The sequence below is a fragment of the Paramormyrops kingsleyae genome, chromosome 8 (assembly GCF_048594095.1).
Source record: "Paramormyrops kingsleyae isolate MSU_618 chromosome 8, PKINGS_0.4, whole genome shotgun sequence".
In the NCBI taxonomy this organism is placed as follows: domain Eukaryota; kingdom Metazoa; phylum Chordata; class Actinopteri; order Osteoglossiformes; family Mormyridae; genus Paramormyrops; species Paramormyrops kingsleyae.
Window position 1 is genome coordinate 32,935,205 of NC_132804.1, and position 19,908 is coordinate 32,955,112.

Sequence of the window (19,908 nt, forward strand, 5' to 3'; positions counted from 1 at the left end):
ATCAATCAGTGTTGTAAATGGAAAATAGAAATAAACAGAAGATAAATATTTATACATATACAAATATTAATAATGTGTATCACATTTTCAGGCATGGCTATTAAAACATGCACAAGGGGAATTCAAGTAAGCATAGCTAGTGGGGCTAATTCTCACATATGTGGAATTTGTGAGTAAGTGAATTTTCAGACCTTCATGTCACAACAAAGACTCAGAGCATTCAGGTAAAAACACATTTATTAGCTTTCACATTTCCAGGGGATCCATCCAGTAATTGCACAGGTTGCTGACCGTGGGACGAGTACAGATTACTGGTAGATGGCTGGAGTGGGTGAGAGGGCTTCCCCCTTAGGAAATATCTTATATGTTTTATCTATTACTTATTGCTAAGGCTGGTAAAATCCAGTTTTATTGCAAACGTATTCTTCTAAATTTAACAATAAACTGCCTTAAAGATTAAAAGTAGAAAAAAATCACTTAAGCTACTGTGTTTCTAATTAAGAGGAATTTCAGCTAATGCCAGGGAATTAAAAAAAACATTGCAGAATTCCATTGGGGTGTGGGGGATTCTTGCTAGAAAATATCACATTGTGCTTCACACAATTATGTGTATACAGCAGCTGCTGAACTAGACAGGCAGGGATTGTGCTATGATATGAATTTCTCAGTTGTTGTTGCATGTGTGAATGTGTACTCCTGGATCCCATCCAGATTGTGTGCGACTTTGTGTCAGATACTTTTTGAGGTATTTAAACCTGAACATCAGCTACAGCACCTTGATCTTTAAATACTGTGTTCTACTTGATCATATATCTCCCTCACTGTGCGCTGCCTCCTTTCCATCCAGACAACCATTCCCAGGCCTCCCAGACCACAGTCAGCATCCGCATCCTGGATGTTAACGACAACCCCCCCGAACTGGCCACCCCCTATGAGGCCTCCATCTGTGAGGACGCCAAGCCTGGGCAGGTAAGGGGTCCCTCGAGGCTATAAAGGCATCATCAGATGAGTCCCTGATGTGCAATCTGAACACCGCTCTTCTCATTAATGCTTCTTTATATGTTCACAGCGGTGTGCACATTGTTTTTTTTTTTTTAATCAAGTCTGTACACTCTCTTGTCCAAAGTGACTCTTGTGCAGTGTTATTTAAGCAACAACATATTCAACTGGATTTAAAAATGTATTGTGGTGAACCCCCTCTGCCCCATTTTTTAACCATTTTTAATGGCTTTTTAAAAATCACCCTTCCCACTGTTCACACTGCAGCTAGTTCATCAGGTTTGACTACCACAAAATGTGATGTAACAGTAACAGTATTTGGCGGTAACAGGGCTGGGTTTTTTTTAATTGGCACAATATGAGCCGATACCATGTGTTTTCGGTAAAAATTGGTAATTCAACATACAGAGTGGTCAGCCATCAGCGCAGAACAGAACATAAAACAGAGAGCAGAGTAAGTCAGTTTAGGCAGTTTACTGAAACCGGTAACAAATTTCACATTTACTTTGCACTCACAAGTCAGCAAGGTAGGTAACAGCGCTACTGGCTGGAAGCACTGTTTGGTGTTTGGTGGTTGATCAGCTGGTACTCTTGTACGTTTCTAACATATTACAGTACATTAATGACCAGCTTTTCTTAACTAATGCACAGCTTGCTGCCTTTTGTGTGCATTTATCTGGAAGACTGTCTGTCACTGAAATCTTTCAAAGTTTGCAGTTATTCACGCTGGCACTAATTAATCAGAATTAATTGCTTATGAAAGTGTGGCGGACTGTGTTAAAGTGTAACAGGTGTACCAAATTGAAAGGATGTCATTTTAGACAACATTGAAATGTAATTATGCTTGTTATTTATTAGGAGTATGCATGCAAAATCTGTAAAACTATTAAAAAATACATTTACATACAAGGCGAGCTAAGTACCTTAACATTAATCAAAATACAACAAAATCTTTGCAATCACATTTAATTTAGATTGGGGAAAAAAATCTTATCTGTGACATGGTTATCTTTTCTTCCAAGATTTGCTTTTAAATCCTACTTTTTTCCTTCTTTGATCACCATCTTTTTAATGAACAATGCAAAGATTAAATCAATTGCAGCTAAGGGGTCAGTCAATATAGGTGCTGTTATTGCTATTACTGAATCCCGAAGGCTCTTATTACTGAAGCTTTCTGAGAATTAAGTGCTGCTGGAGATGAAAAGGATGAGAACATCATTTAATTAGCTGTACATAGATGATGGAAGATGCTGAGGGCTGAGATAATTTGGTTTGGCCCTTGATGTTTTTGGAGGGAAAATAGAGCTGGCATATAGCAATGTTTAAACCTTGTAAAAGATGTCGCACATATAGTTGTCAGCCCTTATGGATTATGTAAGGGCCATTCCATTAGTGGGATGATGCTCAGTGGACAGAAGTATTGTCTCGCACCTTCAGAATTTGAATCCCCTACTTGTTCTGTTAGTGGAGATTGCATGTTCTCACTGTGATGTTAGGTTAACTGTCATCTCTGAATGTGTGTGTGTGTGTGTGTGGGGGGGAGTGCTTGCATAGATCACATTTGTGGACCAAAATGTCCTGAAAGTGTAAAACCTGAATGTTCCTTATTTTTGGGACATTGTTCAGCTCCCCATTTGGATAACCTCAATTTTATAAAAATCTGTCAATGCTGTCAAAAGTCTTGTATTTTGTTTGGTTACTTACAGTATGGTTAAGGTTAGGGCTGGGTAAGGGGTAAGGTTGTCGGATTAGGGTTTTACCCACAGAAATGAATGGAAGGTCCCCATTTAGATAGATACACCAATGTGTGTGTGTGTGTGTGCTCATCCTGCAATGGACTGGTGTCTTGTCCAAATCTATAAAGTTTTACATTCAAAACATTTTAATATTTAGACTTAAGCATGAAAAGTATGCTTTCTTTTTCCTTGGGAAAGTTGTATTTTACAGAAGCTGTAACTGCAAGGTCAATTTCAGTAGAAAAGCAGAAAATAACACAGAAAATAAATCACGGTCATGTGCATGACACACTGCGGAAGGTTTACTGACAAAATACAATTTCTGTGCCTTCTGGACAGTTTGTTTCAGTTATTGTTTATTTTCTCCAATATATTGCACAAATGCTGTTGATGCTGTAGCTTTCTTGCAAAATGGACATAGAAAGGGCTTTATGTCTGGGTTAGCATTTAAATGATGTGATCCATATACCCTCCTTGAAATTAGCATTTAAAATCACCTTTATTTTCTATGATACTAGTAACATGTCACACAATGATACATAAATAATGATGCAAGTAGCCTAGGGGAATGTTGGTCAGTGACCGATGAATGTTTAGAAAGCAATATAGAGGTTTAGGACCTAGTGGATGTGTGTTAAGCAAAACAATGCTAAGTAAGGATAGTCTTAACTGGCCCTGCGTAACTGCTCCGCCTTGTAAATGTGTGACATTGTTAAGTCTGTTTGTCATTCTGGGTACAATAATCTCCTAAGTACCAGAACAAGTAACAAATTCATTCTCCAGTAGCACTACGTGCCATAATGTTTAATGACCCTTAAACTGTGAGCAAGTGGTTGTTGATTAAATTGGCAGGAGAGGCATTTCTGTTATACCCTTGAGCTAGCTAAGAAACCCAAAATTATTCTAAAAATATCAGGCTGTATAAATGTGTGAAATGTAGATATGTTAGTTACGCAAGTCTGTTTAAGCATTGGGTTTGCTCAGAAACTTTACAACAGCATGTAATGACAGGGAAGACCAGAGGTAACAGCACAGCCATCATTGGTAATATGTAAATGTAATTTTAATGCTGTTCCTTGGCATAAAACTAATCAGTACAATAACAGGCAGAAAACAGCCAGCCCTGAAGCTTGTATAATTAACACGATCTTTCTTGCACCTGTAAGCCAAACATTTCGCTTTATAAACTTTGGTCCTGCCAAAGCCTTTTTTTCCCCGGAGAACTTCTTGTGCTGTTTTCTCCATGAATAGTTTATAGCAAGCAAATGATAACCAAGCGAGTATATGAGTTTTCCACAGTTGTTTGCGTCCACTCGGAATATGTTCGAGGGAGTGTATTCGCAAAATGTTTGCGCTCCTGCTTTTTATTGCATCTCCCTGCTTTCATAGACAATCGTAATGGCCTGTACTGATGGACGACTTACAATCTAAAATGTGTCGGGTAAAATGAAAAAAACAGGAAATGTACCCAGGTAGGGGGTATAAATCTTATACAGCTGTTACGACTGTGCACAAAAAACACTTTTCTTCAGATCCTCAGGGGGTATCCAAGGCAACAACAACTACACTTAAAAGTACACTCTTTTTTTAAAAAAAAGGAATAAGTGCCCACCCAGTTTATCGTAGTATATACTGCATTGTATAGTTTGTTTATGTTTACATCAGAGACAAATTTGTCCATCGATAAGGTAGTTTAACTATTTTAACAAACTACATTTACACAGTAGTCCTACATCATATTTTATATACCTTTAAAGGTCTTTTTTAAAATCTTTGTGTCTCTTTTTTTTTGATAATGTTGGATTAGATGTTGCGTAAATGATTTGAGTCTATCACCTCTCAGAGCAAATTAGCTTGTGTTCGCACAGACTGCTGCATGGTCAATGACACCTGATTGTTTTGTTTGCTGTCTTATCTTCAGCTGCCATTAACTGCCCTTTCTCATTAGTTTATAGCGTTAACCAGGGCGTTATTGCTATCACACAAGCTGAAAAGTACACAGCTGTGCCAAGTCATTAAGTAGGTTTAATAAAAATGTCGCCTCTATATTTCATAAAATGAATAGGTTCTATTACCTTCAAAATGGGCACTTAAAGGATTTGACTTAGATAATTATATCTTATTGTTAATCTGATTTGAAAAAAATATCAGAACAAACTTGTTTTAGGGGACAACTACATTTTTGGGGATATTCTGGATTATAGGTAGAAATTAAGCACAATTTCTTGGCTGCACCATTTCATATATTTGATTAATGGCACAAGCTTCCTGGAATCATGGTGATGATTTGTCAATACCTATGTGATGGATGGATGACCTCAAATCTCCAGGGCTGGGAGTTCAAATCCCACCTTGGCTCCGTGTGAGGGGTGTTTGCGTCATCTGCACGTGTTGCGTGGGTCTAAACTGGGCACTGGCTTTTCCTTTAGAATTGGTATGTGCTCTGTGATGGACTGGCATCCCAATCTGACCTGACCACTGCCTTGGGCCCTGTGCTGGCTGGAACAGGCTCCTAGCCAGAATAAATGGGTGGAATATAAATGTATATATATGCCAACCAAGCCTTATTTGATTAAAAAAGTGTTTATTCATTTTATTTCAGTTTCACAGTTGTCTGATTACAGTTTCACTTTGATTTATATCTGTTTCCTCCAAAGCTACACCACAGGAATGGTGAGGCGTGTGACATGCAGCACAGTGGTTTCTGTTTTTCCATGCTGTCTCCCGTTTCACGCTCCACACCGCTATCCGACACAGCTTACCTGGCTTTGCTTCCACTGACCAGCAGGACGCACAAAGCGAAGGGCTGCTTTCTGCTACCTCTGTTTTCCTGCTAACCCCGTGGTATTTGCCGGACCAAATGCAAAGAGACAGGCATCATATAGCGGTGAATAGTCAGGAAAAGGCAGCGTGGAAAGGCAAATACTAAGCGTGGCCCCAGGAGAGGGGGCCTGTCAGCTTGACACAAACTCTGGAAGAGTCTGCTGTCGAGATCTGTGACATATCACAGGGGCTGAGTCTCCTCACGGGATACTACAAGCCTGATGGCTAATGTACAATCCCTCAAACAAAATGTACTCATGCACAAAGGAAATGCAGGACTTAAAAGATATTAAATTACTCTTCTACTGCATTTTTTCTTTTTGCAGATCAACCATCTTGCTTTTGCTTACATTGCACATTATGGAGAGACAATACAGCAAACAATTTCTTAATAAATCTTAAAATAGCAGATATATAAATGAATATTATTCATTAACTTCTGAATGGAATTTTGGGCTGGGTTTTAGACTGACTGATGCGTTGGCAATTCTAGGGATTTGGGAACTGTAATTTTGCTAAAAAAAAAATTCTGTAGCTTGCTTATTTAATGTCTGTCCTTTTTGTTCTTTTAAATGTGTTTCTTTATACAGAACAAATTGTAGCGTGAATGTATATTCTGACATTCAGAAGTGACCTGAACATGCATTATAAACACATGTGCTGGGCGAAAAAATTGAATCGATCAGCTGTAAATATAAGAATCATATCTTCTTTTCTAGCTTTTGGACCACATAATACATTGTAAATGCTTCTGGACTGATGTTCCTGAGTGTTAGATGTACAATTTCTGTGGGGCCTGAGTACAAGATTAGTCCTACAAATGAGAATGTGGATATAATCCGGAGACCTTTGGTCCATGCAGCCCTTTAGGGTAGTTTTGGAGAACGCTGTCATTCTCTCTTTGTGACGTTACTTTAGATATGAGGATCCATAAAGAGGCTGACTGATAGAAATCCAATTAAGTCATTGAGCCACATTTGCCACTCGATAAAGTCCGCGAACTGACAGAGACCCTTGCCAGGTTACAGCATGGCTCTCACTTTCTGTGCTGTAATTGCTGTTCTCAGTTATTCAGTTCTCTATAACAGTGAACAATGGGCACTATTATTTAACATAGTTTTTTTTAGAGATTCCGGATTAGCTTTTAAATAGAACAATATAATGTCCATTAGGAAGTAGTCTACTGAAATATTTATTTGCTTGTTACACATGGCAAATGAACTCAGTGCAGTGTTTGTTGGATGACCTTACTAAATGTATCATTGTTGTTGATACAAAACCTTTGGTATAATTGTTGACATGTTGAGAAATTGATCTCCCCCTTTCTGTACTTTTTGAGAAAATTAGGATTCTCTGAAATACATGTAACACACAACAGTGCATATTTAGAATGATTGGACAACTGTGTCACAATGGACTGCTTTTCAAAGACGGCAATGGGAATGCGATTTTGATATTCAATGATTTGATGGCTTGCATCCACTCTCACAGGAAATTAGGGGCAAGATTAGCAGTAGAAAAAGCAATAATCTTTAAAATGATATTGTACATTTTTTTGTTTTCAATTAATGAATTTATCTTATAACAATAGAGCCACTGACAGGAATGAATTCCATCCCGGGCGGCTTAGCGCACAAGGCCGGGGGATTCCCCCGATGGGACCCCAACACTTGTGTTTGAGATCATGCAAACTCCACACCCTGTATGGGATTAATCCTCCACACCCTGAATGGGATTAATCCTCCACACCCTGGATGGGATTAATCCTCCACACCTGGAGATGTGAGGCAGCAGATTTGCCCACCAAGCCACTCACTCATGTGTCAGCTGTCATTGTGACTGTGGAATATCATGTTTCTCGCTGCAACTTTTAAACTTTTCTGTGCTGTTAGTTTTGCATTTTTAATAATGGGTCCAAAGCATAATGTTCCCAGTGTGTACAGTACTGTAGTTGCCTTTCACATACAGGGACTTAATTTTGATGGCTTGCATTTTATGCAAAAATGGTCTAGAAAGGAAATGACAAAGCAATTTGACATGTAGTTGAACAGTACAGTACAGTACTGTTTGTTAGGAAATTGGTAATAAGACTTTTTATGTTATAATTCAGGCTAGCAGATGATTATGGGTAGAGGTTAGGGGTACCCAAATACTATTTGTGATTTTTCACATTCGTGGGGATCTTCAGCCCCTAACCCTTGCAAATATGAAGGGGTAACCGTATTTCCTTGCATATTAAAAACTTCATTGTTTCAGCCATTCAATAAGAGATTATTACTCTCCAAAGGATTATGAGCACAAAACCATTGTGCTCAGTAATTATGGAGAATTATGAATTGAGGCAAAATAAACAATTAATCTCCATTTTTATTCCCTGTATAAGCGGGTCAGCTGACTTGTCAGGTGGTAATCACCATTATCTATTCTTGTTAGTCATTTTGTCAGGTGTGTTTAAAGTTTCGCTAGAGAAGGGGGTTTATTGCCATTACAGTCATTACCATCCAGTCTAATGGAGGGGAAACTTCCTTAATCTTGCACATTATGGGGTAACAATGTCTGGCTAGGTATGGGGGCGGCTTTTCCGTGATATACATTAAAATCATTCTTAAAGCAATGGATTTGAACATGACACTGCAGATACTGCCTTGTCTTTTTAACAGTCATTTATACATTTCTAACTTTTAGGCATTTTTGTTTGCTTCCTAGTTCATTAAGGCTTAATTTGAATTTCTTATACAGTCTTGTGTCGAGTTACAGCTGATCTAGTTACTTCCAATCACGTTTACATCCAAGGTCCATAGTAAATAATGTACACTGATTGAGAGATGCCTAAAAGCAGTGGTGAAATGTAACAAAGTATTTGTACTTCATTACTGTACTTAAGTACATTTTCACGTATCTGTACTTTACTTAAGTAAAAATAATAATGCATACTTTTTATTTTACTCTATTACACTTTGCGGCAATTATCTGTACTTTCTACTCCACTACATTTCTACAATTTATGCATTATATTTTATGAACACAATTTCCTCAAAATCTTGCATGAAAAATATTTAGCCTATTGCTTTCTGGCGTTGTTTGCCATTTCCTACCAATCAGGTGGCTTTATTATCGTGCATTCCATTTGCCTCGGGATCCGATTTTCGGATTCCGATATTACGTCACATCCGCTAAAAACTCGGGAAAATCGAGTAGGATGCGTTCCATTAGCCACAGAAGTAGCAATACTATAGGACCCATATGAAAAAGCAAGATTTTTTGCTTAGCTGGACAACTTGTCGGATTTAAGGTACCTCAGTTTAAATGGCCTTTATCTTTGTTCACTTACAATTTGCCCGAACTACCTTAAATCCGACTAATCATGAAATCCAATTCCAGCCCAGTTAATTGATAGCCATTGTTAGCAATATCACTTGATAACACATTACGCGTGGTGCTTCAAGTTGGACGGTATAGTGTGCGCGACCGATTTAATGAGCTACAAATGACAAGTACTGCTTAAACAGTATAAAACTACAACTTTCCCTTCTGTTGATAAAAGGCGCAGCCATCTTGGATTCTGAACTCGGGATCCTCTGTGCTGTCCGAGATTCTCGGATCTCCGAGAAACGGGAGCGCGCATGTCGTCATTTCCGGCTTCAAAACTCGGAATCCGAGTTCCGAGGGCAAATGGAATGCACGATTAGCTCCAATGATGGCAGTGCGCATCAGTTAGCAGCACGAGCTAGTAGACTGGCTTGATTTCAAGAAGACGAGACATTCAACATGGACCCATTCAACATGGTTTATCTTAATGGTATATTAGTGGGTAATACCTAGTAGATAACTTGTCATCCACATTATTCTAAGTTAGGGTATACAGTATTGCAGAGTGCACGCAGAATAAACACACCAAACTTTCCAATACACATATACTGTATAGTTGCTTGTAATTATTACGAGCAATGACATCGGCAGAGGCGTGAGTCAGTATATCTACTGTACTATTCTTTTACAAAATGGCACACCCCAGACCTTGAGACAAACCATTGTGTGAATACTTTTACTTAAAAAAATACTTTAAAGTAAATTTAAAAGTAAGTACTTAATTAGTACTTTTACTTAAGTAAGATTGTTGATGTAGCACTTCTACTTTTACTTGAGTACATATTTTGCAGGATATTTGTACTTTTACTTAAGTACTAAGCTTCAGTACTTCCTCCACCACTGCCTAAAAGTGGATGTAGTAGGACGTTAGCACGTGTATGACAGGTGCAGGAGAATGGGCAGCGCTGCCAGCCAATGTCCATATCCAATTTGTAATACAGTACAGTATGCATACACCCAAGTTGACTTTTGACTATTGAGGGGTGGCATAGTGGTTAGTGTTGTTGCCTCACACCTCTGGCATCAGGGTTTGAGTCTCTTCCCTGGCACTGTGTGTGTAGAGTTGCATGCTGTTCCCCGTGTCATCATGGGATTTTCTCTGGGTTCTCCAGTACCCCCTTCCCCCAATTCCAAAATGCCCAACTCCCTGTGAATGATGTGTGTGCCCTGTAATGGGTTTGCATCCTCTCCTGGGTACCTTCTGTTATGGACCCCGGACCCCCATGACCCAATGTAGTACAGGCAGAAAATGTACGATTATGTATTACCAAGTATACTAGTTTTTTTGTTTCAGAGTGTTCATATTATAAACACTGACAGAACATTTTGTCCCTGGAGGAGTTTGTAAGTGGCTGTTTATATGCGTCGCACACAATGTCCTCTGCAAAAGGAACGGCATCCATGGAGATATTTGGATTTCAGTCCGAATTTAGAACAAACATATTGGTAACCACCTAATGACAACAGATCGGTCATTTAAAATGTTTTTCAATCAATTACCGGAAGTGTTTGTCATCTTTTTTTCCCCCCACTATAAATTAAATCATCCAGTCATCAACTGTTGATTTAATAACTATAGTCAGGTTTTACGACATCTGCATGACAACTCACTCTCCTGTGTTCTGTTTGTCACTAAGGCCCATTCAAACAGTATATTGTCATGCTGTGTGCCTTCTTCATTTAGTCTTTAAAATTACTATTCAGTGTTGTAGTACACAATTCTCATTCAATCGTGGAGCTGCGTCTTCTCACTGGGGTAAATATGCTTGAGTAAATTAGTAAAACGGTATTGCAACTGGGGTATTTATTTGCTTTGAACCAACAGCCCTTTGTCACAACATAGTAAATGAAAGTAGCAAAGAAATATTTGGGGCTGTGTTTGGTTCAGTAGGTATTAAACATTGTGCCTGTGATTGGATGGTCGTAGGTTCAAATACCTACTGTAGGTTGATAGAATTAATTTACCGATGGGCCCTTGAGCAAGACCCATAACTCCCAGTTGCTCCAGCGTGCCTTCTCATTGCTTTGGAGAACCATGTCAGCTAAATAAATGAACGAATGAATAAATAAATATCTAAATGTAGTTTTGCGCTGGCAAATAGAATAAAGAAATGAGTATGTTGATGGAGCAAAATGTGAGGTTAAAATGTGCTGAAGAGAATCTGCTCTACTTTCAGCTCATTCACACCATCAGCGTGGTGGACAGGGACGAGCCGCAGTCGGGGCATCGCTTCTACTTCACGCTAGTGCCCGAGGCAGCCAATAACCGACACTTCACACTCTGGGACGTCAAAGGTAAGAGATGCCCTCAGCACAGAGCATAATAATCATGCTATGCCTACATAGCTGCTTCTACTTAGTGCCTGAACGATATGTTTGCTGAACTGGCTGTTTAAAAGACTACAGCATTCAGCCAGCCAGATATAAATCTTGTGAATCTTACAGGATGTAGCTACGCAGATGTGTGAAAAATGACTGCTGCTGGATCTTATATATGCTTCTTTGATAAAGGAACATTTTTTGAAAAATAGAGTGGCCTTTCAAAGTACTGAAAATAGACCAGGAAAATGACTTCCTTTAATTCAGAGGAAAGGTTCTCCTGAATGGCTGTATTCTGGATGGGCAGCGGTGGCAGATTGGAAGTCGAAGGTTGACAAATATTATTGGTCCACAGTCCCTTGTCTTGTTTGAGGCAGGTTTAATAGCATATTAATTTAATTCACTGCTTTCTACTAAATACAGGATCAGTCTATGTCAATAATAACTTGTAATTGTGTTATTACAATTGAAATGTAAACTGAAAATTAAAAAAGTCTATTCTCTATTATTTACTGACCCTCTAAATGGGGTGAAAAGAGAAACACCCCAGTAGCAAATTGTGCTCAGATTATTTGTGCGCAATAAAAAACGCTTATTTTTCTCTCAGCCAGCTTTTGTGATCACAGATATTTCATTTTAGACATTCTGGTGCCACCAAGGAACTGACAATAGACGAGTTTCCAAGCTTGGATGCACAGCGATATGGAAGCGTGTCATATGTTTGCAAGCTGAATCAATAGTGAAAAGAACCAGGGAAAAAAAAAAAAAACAAAGCCTGCCTTTCAGTCTTTTTGATCTGAGAACTTGTGTTACCCTGTCTAATGGAGTGAAAGTAAATGAAGGAACAAGACACCCAAACTCTAATTACCTTTGTCACATTGCCGTTTTTCTGCTGGGAGCAGGATTCTCTACATGTAGCACAGTAGCACTTATCTTTCACTCCATAGTGTTTGCATCCTTCTGATCATCATGTGAACTCAGCTTGTCAGTCTGAGGGCTAAATGTACCAAAGCCTTTACAAAGATAAACAAATAGGTGGCTTCATCTTAAAAGCACTTTGGAATTGGTTTAGTCCTTTAATTACTTGAGGATCTCAGGTGCACATTATCGTGGTTGGGCTACTCATTATACTTTATCTGCCTTTAAAGGCTTTTCTCTTTTTTCCCTGTATTTTTTTAAAAGTAGCTTTTTAACAAGTTCACCACAGCAGCCAGGAGATTAGTTAATGTTTGAGGCCAGCGTATGGTTGGTTGAACTGAAAATCACTCATATTTCACACTCTGAGAAAGAATATTTTTTAGCCTGTTTACATTCACTCTTTAAAAATAATTAATAAAATTATAATAATATGTTTCATAATGAGTTCTATATGTTTTTATAATATATGTTCTAAAATATACTAAGTTGGACAATTGTTGGTTCGAAAACACAAATACAATATAGCTGTATTCACTACCGTAATGTCAATGTACACTGGCACCTGCCAATCCATACCATTTCAGAGATGCTCTGACCCAGTCATCTGGCCATAATAATCTGGTCCTTGTCGCAGTCACTTATCCCTGCCCCTTTCTTCTGCATTCAAGATTTCTACTACGAGTACCAAATGTTAGCTCACTGACCTTGACGTGCACCGTTTTTATGAGATCGTTAACATTAAGTCAACATTATTTGCTTCACATGGGGGTGGTCATAATGTTTTGCCTCATCTGTGTACATATATTACACACAAGACAAGAATGAAATATACCATTGTAGCAGGTAGTCAATCACATCAATACCAGAGTGCAAAATGCAATACTATACAGTGCTTCATATAGCAGAAGATTAATAGCGCTTGGGACAAACGACCTCTTAAAACATTCTTAGCTGCCCTTGGCATTCAACCTGATGGCGATTTTTCAAATTGGGAGCGTGAAGGATGTGAGGCGTCATTTATTGGGGACGATTTCTGCCAACACGCCATACATTGTGATTCAGCCCAGTCTTCGTTGAACCAATAACTCTCCATTTGATTTGACTGCTGGCACCGAAATTGTCAAACTGAACAGAAATATCAAAAGATTGCACACTTTACACTTTCACATGTATCTCGATGTCAGCACACACCAAACTCAAGCTTCTCAAGAGGAGTACCTGCTATTTAACATTGGTATTGTCAGTAAAGCATAGAAATTCATACCAGAATAAAGATCATCAACTTATAAAATTATATATGTACGCAACTCAATTTATCTGTTTCCACCATAGGTCCATGTTTGTGGAGTCTGCATGTTCTCCCCGTGATACCCTTGGTTTCCTCCAGTTACTTTGGTTTTCCCCCCACAGTCCAAAAACATGCTCATTGGAGTTACTAAATTGTCCATAGGTGTGAATGGTGTGTGTGTGCCCTGTGATGGGATAGCGCCCCATCTCGAGTTATTCTCTGCCTTGCGTCTGTAGCTCCTGGGATAGGCTCCAGACCCCTGCCACCCTAGTTTTGCTGCATGGCACCATTACCTTGCCATCTCCTCCATTTACAAAGATTCTCCTTGGTGGATCGTTAGAGTTTCCATATGATTCAGCCGTTTACCTTCATTTCTGTACATTTCCTTTTTAATGAAATTTTATGCAGTATTGTTTTTTTTTACATTTACTATAATTAATATTAGTCTGCACCTGTACTGATTAATTGTCTGTGTGATTTATTATCGTAGGACAAATTGGTAAAAAGAAGTATAGTCACTGGTAGGCTAATTTTTCATTGGCTGCATATAATGAGTTTAAAGCAGCTTGCTTTAGCCAACATATATTTTTTGCAATAAAGAGGATATTACTAATAAAAAAGTAAAACATTGAGTTGAAAGTGAAACAAGTTTACCAATTGAGCTAAGATTTTGTACATGATTTGTCTTTCTTAATGGACGTCTCCATGAAATACAGTAAGTAAAGGTATGTCCATTTCCATTCTAAATTCAGTAAGATATATGTGTAGAATGAACCGTCACTGTGAGTCCGCATTGGTTCTCTGACCTGAAAATGATAAGGTTGAGTTGGGCTTCTCTGAGTTTACTCCTATGGCCTAGAACCATGTGATTAGTTGAATTGGTGCCTTTATCTAAAGGGAGGATGTTATTTGTGTCAGCCTTTGGTCCTTGATGGACTGGTTTCCTATTCAGGAAAATGGATGGGTGTATATATAGAGATCCAGAGAGGGAGCACTTAAACATATCCTTAACAGTGCCTATTTAAGCAATGGCTGGGCATAATTACACATAGAAATGACTAAAAAGCTATTGAAAGTTTGTTTCTTTTCAAACGTTTTGAAATGTTTAAATGATAATTCAATAATATCAGACCTAAATTCTGTTTCTCTAATTTATTTTTGAGTCCAAACTCAAACAGACAGCTTGTAGATGGAGTTTTAACTTCGTCTGATACCATAAAGTGCCTTGTAAAAGTATTCATCCCACCCCCCAAAAAATGCTAGATTATATATTATAAAGAATACCTGGTCCAGTTGCTGTGTTTAATGCAAAGTCACACCATCAACCACAAAATGTGCAAAGCCAAAAACTGTGTGCATATATCATACAAAGGGCTAAAAGTTAAATTTGATTTTTTATATATATTCAGATTTCACGCATTAGAGTTTGGTAGAGCCATGCTTGACAAAATGACCCCTTTGAATATATACAGTGGTACCTCGGTTCTCTAACTCACTAGAACTCGAATTTCTTGAAAGTCGAACAAACCAGTTTGACCTAGAACTCGATCTGAATATCAGAAGTCGAACCGTGAACACTGACCTAATATAAATTGTACACGCCAGGAAATGAGTCATACTACAATGCAATTCTTACTTGAATGCCTTCTTCACAGACTGGACGATTAAGCAAATAAAGCAGCGCAACATTACAGTAACTAACAATAAATAAACCACTAACTTACGTGTACTATTAGAGCATTTATGTCATTTATTTAAACTTTATTTTACCAGGTAAATTAACTGAAAACCAGTTCTCACTGCTTTACGTGATATTCGGGAGAAATACTGTAGCAGATTACGCATTGGAACTTCCTGTAATACAAACGTCATGCGTGTAACTAAACTCTTCAGCCAATAAGGGCAAAGGTGTGTCGTCACGGAGGCGGTTCCAGTTTGTGCAGCCGGGTGAGAGGTCGCAATGCATCTAACCGTAATCAATTTAGTAACTCCGTAGGATCAGAATGCGTTGCTTTAAGCCAGCACTGTAAGCAAGTCGTACCCAATGACCGGACTGGGGAAACAAACTGAAACGCGGACTTAATACAGAGGACTAATGAGAACAACCAGAAACAGCTGATCACATGGGGATCCCACACGAGGTTAACGAGGGGGCATGGCACACGGAAGGAGCGGACGATCGGGGCAGGATAGGGGTAATGTTGGGATAAGAACTTTATCGTTTTGGAAGCTATTCAGAAAAAAATGCTCTTCTTGTTTTATCCTGTTCATTTTGTGTTTAAATGCTAAAAATAAAAAAAACATATTTAGGTGTAATTTTGGGGGGCCGGGAACCAATTAATTGGTTTTCCATTATTTCTTATGGGAAAAATTCCATCAGAACTCGAACTTTTTAGGATTCGTTCCAGAGTCCGGAACGGATTAAGTTCGAGAACCGAGGTACCACTGTACAGTATCTGCCCTTTGAGGTCAATATACTGTATATAGGCCATTGGTTATGAAAATGTTTGTCCACTCCTCTTGGCAGATTTGTTCTGGTTCATTAGAGTTCTTTGTGAACTGAGATTTTCAAAGCATCCAACAAATTCCTTATGGGGTCATGAATCGCGAACATTCACGTGTTTGTTCCTGAGCTGCCCTGATTTTGGCTCAGGCCTTGGGGTCATAATGCTGCTGAAAGATCAATTTCCTATTGAGCTTCAGCTTATGACAGAAGAATAAAGTTCCTTGCAGCGGACCGCAGTACTTTTGTGCCGCTTATCGTTCCTGTTTTGAATGACAGGCTGATGACAAGCTTCTCTGCAGCAAAATGAAGCCACCACCATACTTTATTGTACAAATGGTGTTTTTTGGTCATGTGCTGCGATACTTCTGCCCCACGTAGAACATGTTCTTTAGCTTGTATGATGCTAAAATGCCTCATATCACAGTTGTTTATAAGGCATTGCTTGACCAAAACAATCTGGAAATCAGTTCAAGGGACCTCTGACAATCAAAGATTATTGACCCTGTTCATTAAATCTTTTGATGTAGTTATTATGAGTGCCGGTGTTACATTTCCTAAAAGTTAAAAGTAATGTTTTGTTACTGGTGTGATGTTAGAGATTCCTAAAATTATAGAGTATATTGTGTGTCAAGAATCGAGCTGGATTATATAGTATTGCAGGTCCAGCTTATTACAGAAAGAAGCAAAATTAAATTGATCTTGAAATGTCACAGGGATGACATTTAAAAAGGTCATCCATTGTCATATGAAGTAGTGTTATATGTTTTAAAATAAAAATAAAATAAAGAATTAATGGTTTGGAAAAAGAACATGACTCATGGTGTGGTTATTTTTTTAATGAGTACTGTACTGTATACTGTAAAATTTTAAATAATTTAGTTGCAATTTAAATATTATTGTTGCATTTATACACACACATTGCATTTTTTGGAAGATGTAGGGAATACAGTGCAATTATGTCTTACCGTATAGATAGTGAATGGTTGATCAGACATTATTTTGCTATTTGAAATGCATCAAGAGATACTTGATTAGGATTATACAATTTCCTGCCCTTACTGTTCAGTTCAGCTATTGAGTGGGGTCAGATGAACCAGATGTGGATCGTGCCATACATGAATTCAAAAATTCATCAGAGTCCATTACTGCAATATTCCACTTCAAAATGTACTGGTTTACAGCAAAAGGCTCCATGTGAGATAATGACAAGCCTTCTTTTTGTAAATCCCACAAAAGAGCTCTCCAGTACACCCATTCAGATCCCACAAGGTTCAATGAGGAGCACTTTGCTGATTTTCTTTGATGAGTTTCCAGATAGGATTCTTTAAGATGGTATGTATGTGTCTTGGATGCAACCTCTTCTATGAAGTCAGGTCTTCAAATCCTCCATGGCCTTCTTACAGATCAATAAGTTGGTAGAGACAGGTTTCTGAAAAATCAGTATACTCTATGTTAATGCATTCATACATTTTTCTTTATTCATCCTTGGTTGGAAAAATGCATCGCTCTGATCCTTAACATTAGCAATATATTGTAATCAGTATGTTGTGGCGTGGCATGCTGGAAAGACAGATGGTCCACAACGCGGCTCTTCAGAACTGTGGTTTTATTAGTCAGATCAGACAAGACAAGAAAACCAAAGGAACCACGAGGGGTCTGAACACAGGCAGGAAGACCTTAAGAACTAAAGCAGGGAGCAACACAGAAACAAACACAGCAGCGCAGGGGCAAGCACAGGAACAAACACAGCAGCGCAGGGGCAAGCACAGGAACAACTAACCAGAACAACTTCAATGACCGACTGAAGTCTTAATCAAGGCCAGGCATTTAAATACAGACATGCGGAAGATTAACAAGAGACAGGTGTGGGCAGTAGAATGCACTAGAAACACAAGCACAGGTGAGGAAAATCAACAGATAAAAGATCAAACAGCAGGGCAGAATAGATACTGTAACAAGGGTAACTGAAGATTACTACAAAGCAGGAAATAACAGACCAAAAACACAAACCAAAACAAATAGATATTAAACCCAGTATGTACAAAGAAATATAAACATCAAATTATAACAACAATAACATATGGGAAGCCTGGATGACACGACTGCCTGCTCAGCCCATTAAGCCATGCAGCAGCCCAGGGAACGGGAGAAACAAACAAGGAACTAACACCAAATGGGATGGCCAGCGACACCTGCTGGCCAAATGGGGAACTAACATATAAAAGGGGGCAGGGCAGGACAGGGACCAATCCTGAGGCAGTAGAGTAGCTCATGTTTTGATGTTAAACACAAGCCCAGCAGTTGCAATCGCACAATCGTTTCACCCGAGTGCCACTGCCTTAGCTCACGCCAACAGCGTCCTTATCAAGCCAAACAGGATTAGTTCTTGGGGCAGATCGCACTTTCGAGATATGTACATAACCAGTTGTGACGTTTGGGTAAATCAGAATTGATCTGACACAATGAAAATGTCAGGAGCGGGAGTGAGGGAAATGTCAGAGGGATAGTATGGCATGCCGCTCACGTGCCTGAACGGAGTCTTCTGCATGGGCAGACATTGAATTTGCCCACGTAGCTTAATCACAGTGCCCATCTTTGGGCCCCATTTATGATATTTTTTCATCTAGTCTCCCAACTCCGTTCTTCCACTGTGCTTTTACTTTTGCAGGCGAATTTGTCATCCTGTCAGATCGAATCCGTCACTCTGTTTTCCGCTGCCGTTGTTTCACATTGCATTCTGTTGTGTCGAGATTTGACACGAGGACAAATATTCACCTTTTTTGCTATGCTGGAAACTTTGAAGTATTGTTTAAATTGTCTGCATTGCAATTCCCTTGACTTGAAATGAAGTAAGTGAGCATTCTGGCATGGAGGTAGGTAGTACTGGTTCAGGATGGACTGAGGGGGCTTTTGTATCGCACAGCAAAGTACAAGAACACTCTCCTTTAACAGGATATATACTCCGTGACCAGTTTAATAGGTCAACCTCCTTACTGATGTAGTCTGCTGGTTTATGCGGCTGCAACTGAATGCATACAGCGCACAGACAGGGTCAAGAGGTTCAGTTACTGTTTGAATAAGCATTAGAATGGCTAAGATGCCTGATGTAAGTGATTTTGAATCCGATTGTTGGAGCGATACGTGATGGTTCCAGGTATTCTTATTCATTACAGTGTGTGGTGTTTATAGAGGATGATAAAATGAAAAACATCCGGCAAGCGACAATTCTGTGAGTGAAAATGGTGGGTATTAATGAGAGGTCAGAAGACAATGGCCCGACTCATTAAAACTAACAGGAAGCCTAGCAATGCACACAGCTCAGTACAACAGTGATGTGTAGAATAGCTCCCCTGTGCTTAAAGCGGTTCTAGAAGAAAAAGTGGGCCCTAGCTAGATGTGACTAATAACATTTGAGGGAGTGTGAGGGAGGGGTAATGTGTGACTCAGCACGTTTGGACATAAAGTCACCAGTTTAAAACCTGGGGTTGGCAGAGTAATTTCATTGGGCTCCTTAGCAAGATCCTTAGCACCAACTGGTCCAGGAAAAGGCAAACCCTGCTTTCTCAATTGTAGGCAGGATAAGCATCTGCTAAATAAATATATGAATGAAGTATTTCAATCTCTCTTTTGAATCACCAGTTATTTCACAAATAGTCAGCAGTTTAGATATACCTTGGAAAAAAAAAAAAACTATATTTTATTAATACAGAGCACAAAAAACAGATAGATGCCATATAAATCAATGTAAAATATGAAAGTTATTAATGCCATAGAATAAGCTGCATGCTCTTCCAAAACATCAATACCTAATAAAACAATTGAACCATGATTCTCATAAAGTGTGAGTTAAACAATACAATGAGTTTATGAGATGATTGAATAAAACAGAGCAGAAAGAAACAAATAAATTGGAAAATAGTCTTTTATTGGACTTGCATCTAATAAAAAGT

The 19,908-nt window shown here is 38.8% G+C and overlaps 1 protein-coding gene across 2 annotated transcripts in view; it reads left to right on the forward strand.

Annotated features, from left to right (window-relative positions):
• The window catches only part of LOC111835964 (cadherin-22), a 215,902-nt gene that overhangs the window by 175,203 nt on the left and 20,791 nt on the right, over positions 1 to 19,908 (forward strand). For both annotated transcript variants that reach the window (XM_023796809.2, XM_023796811.2), the window contains 2 exons: positions 848 to 969; positions 11,105 to 11,222. In XM_023796809.2, coding sequence (XP_023652577.2) covers positions 848 to 969; positions 11,105 to 11,222 — 240 coding nt within the window. The remainder of the gene's footprint in view (positions 1 to 847; positions 970 to 11,104; positions 11,223 to 19,908) is intronic.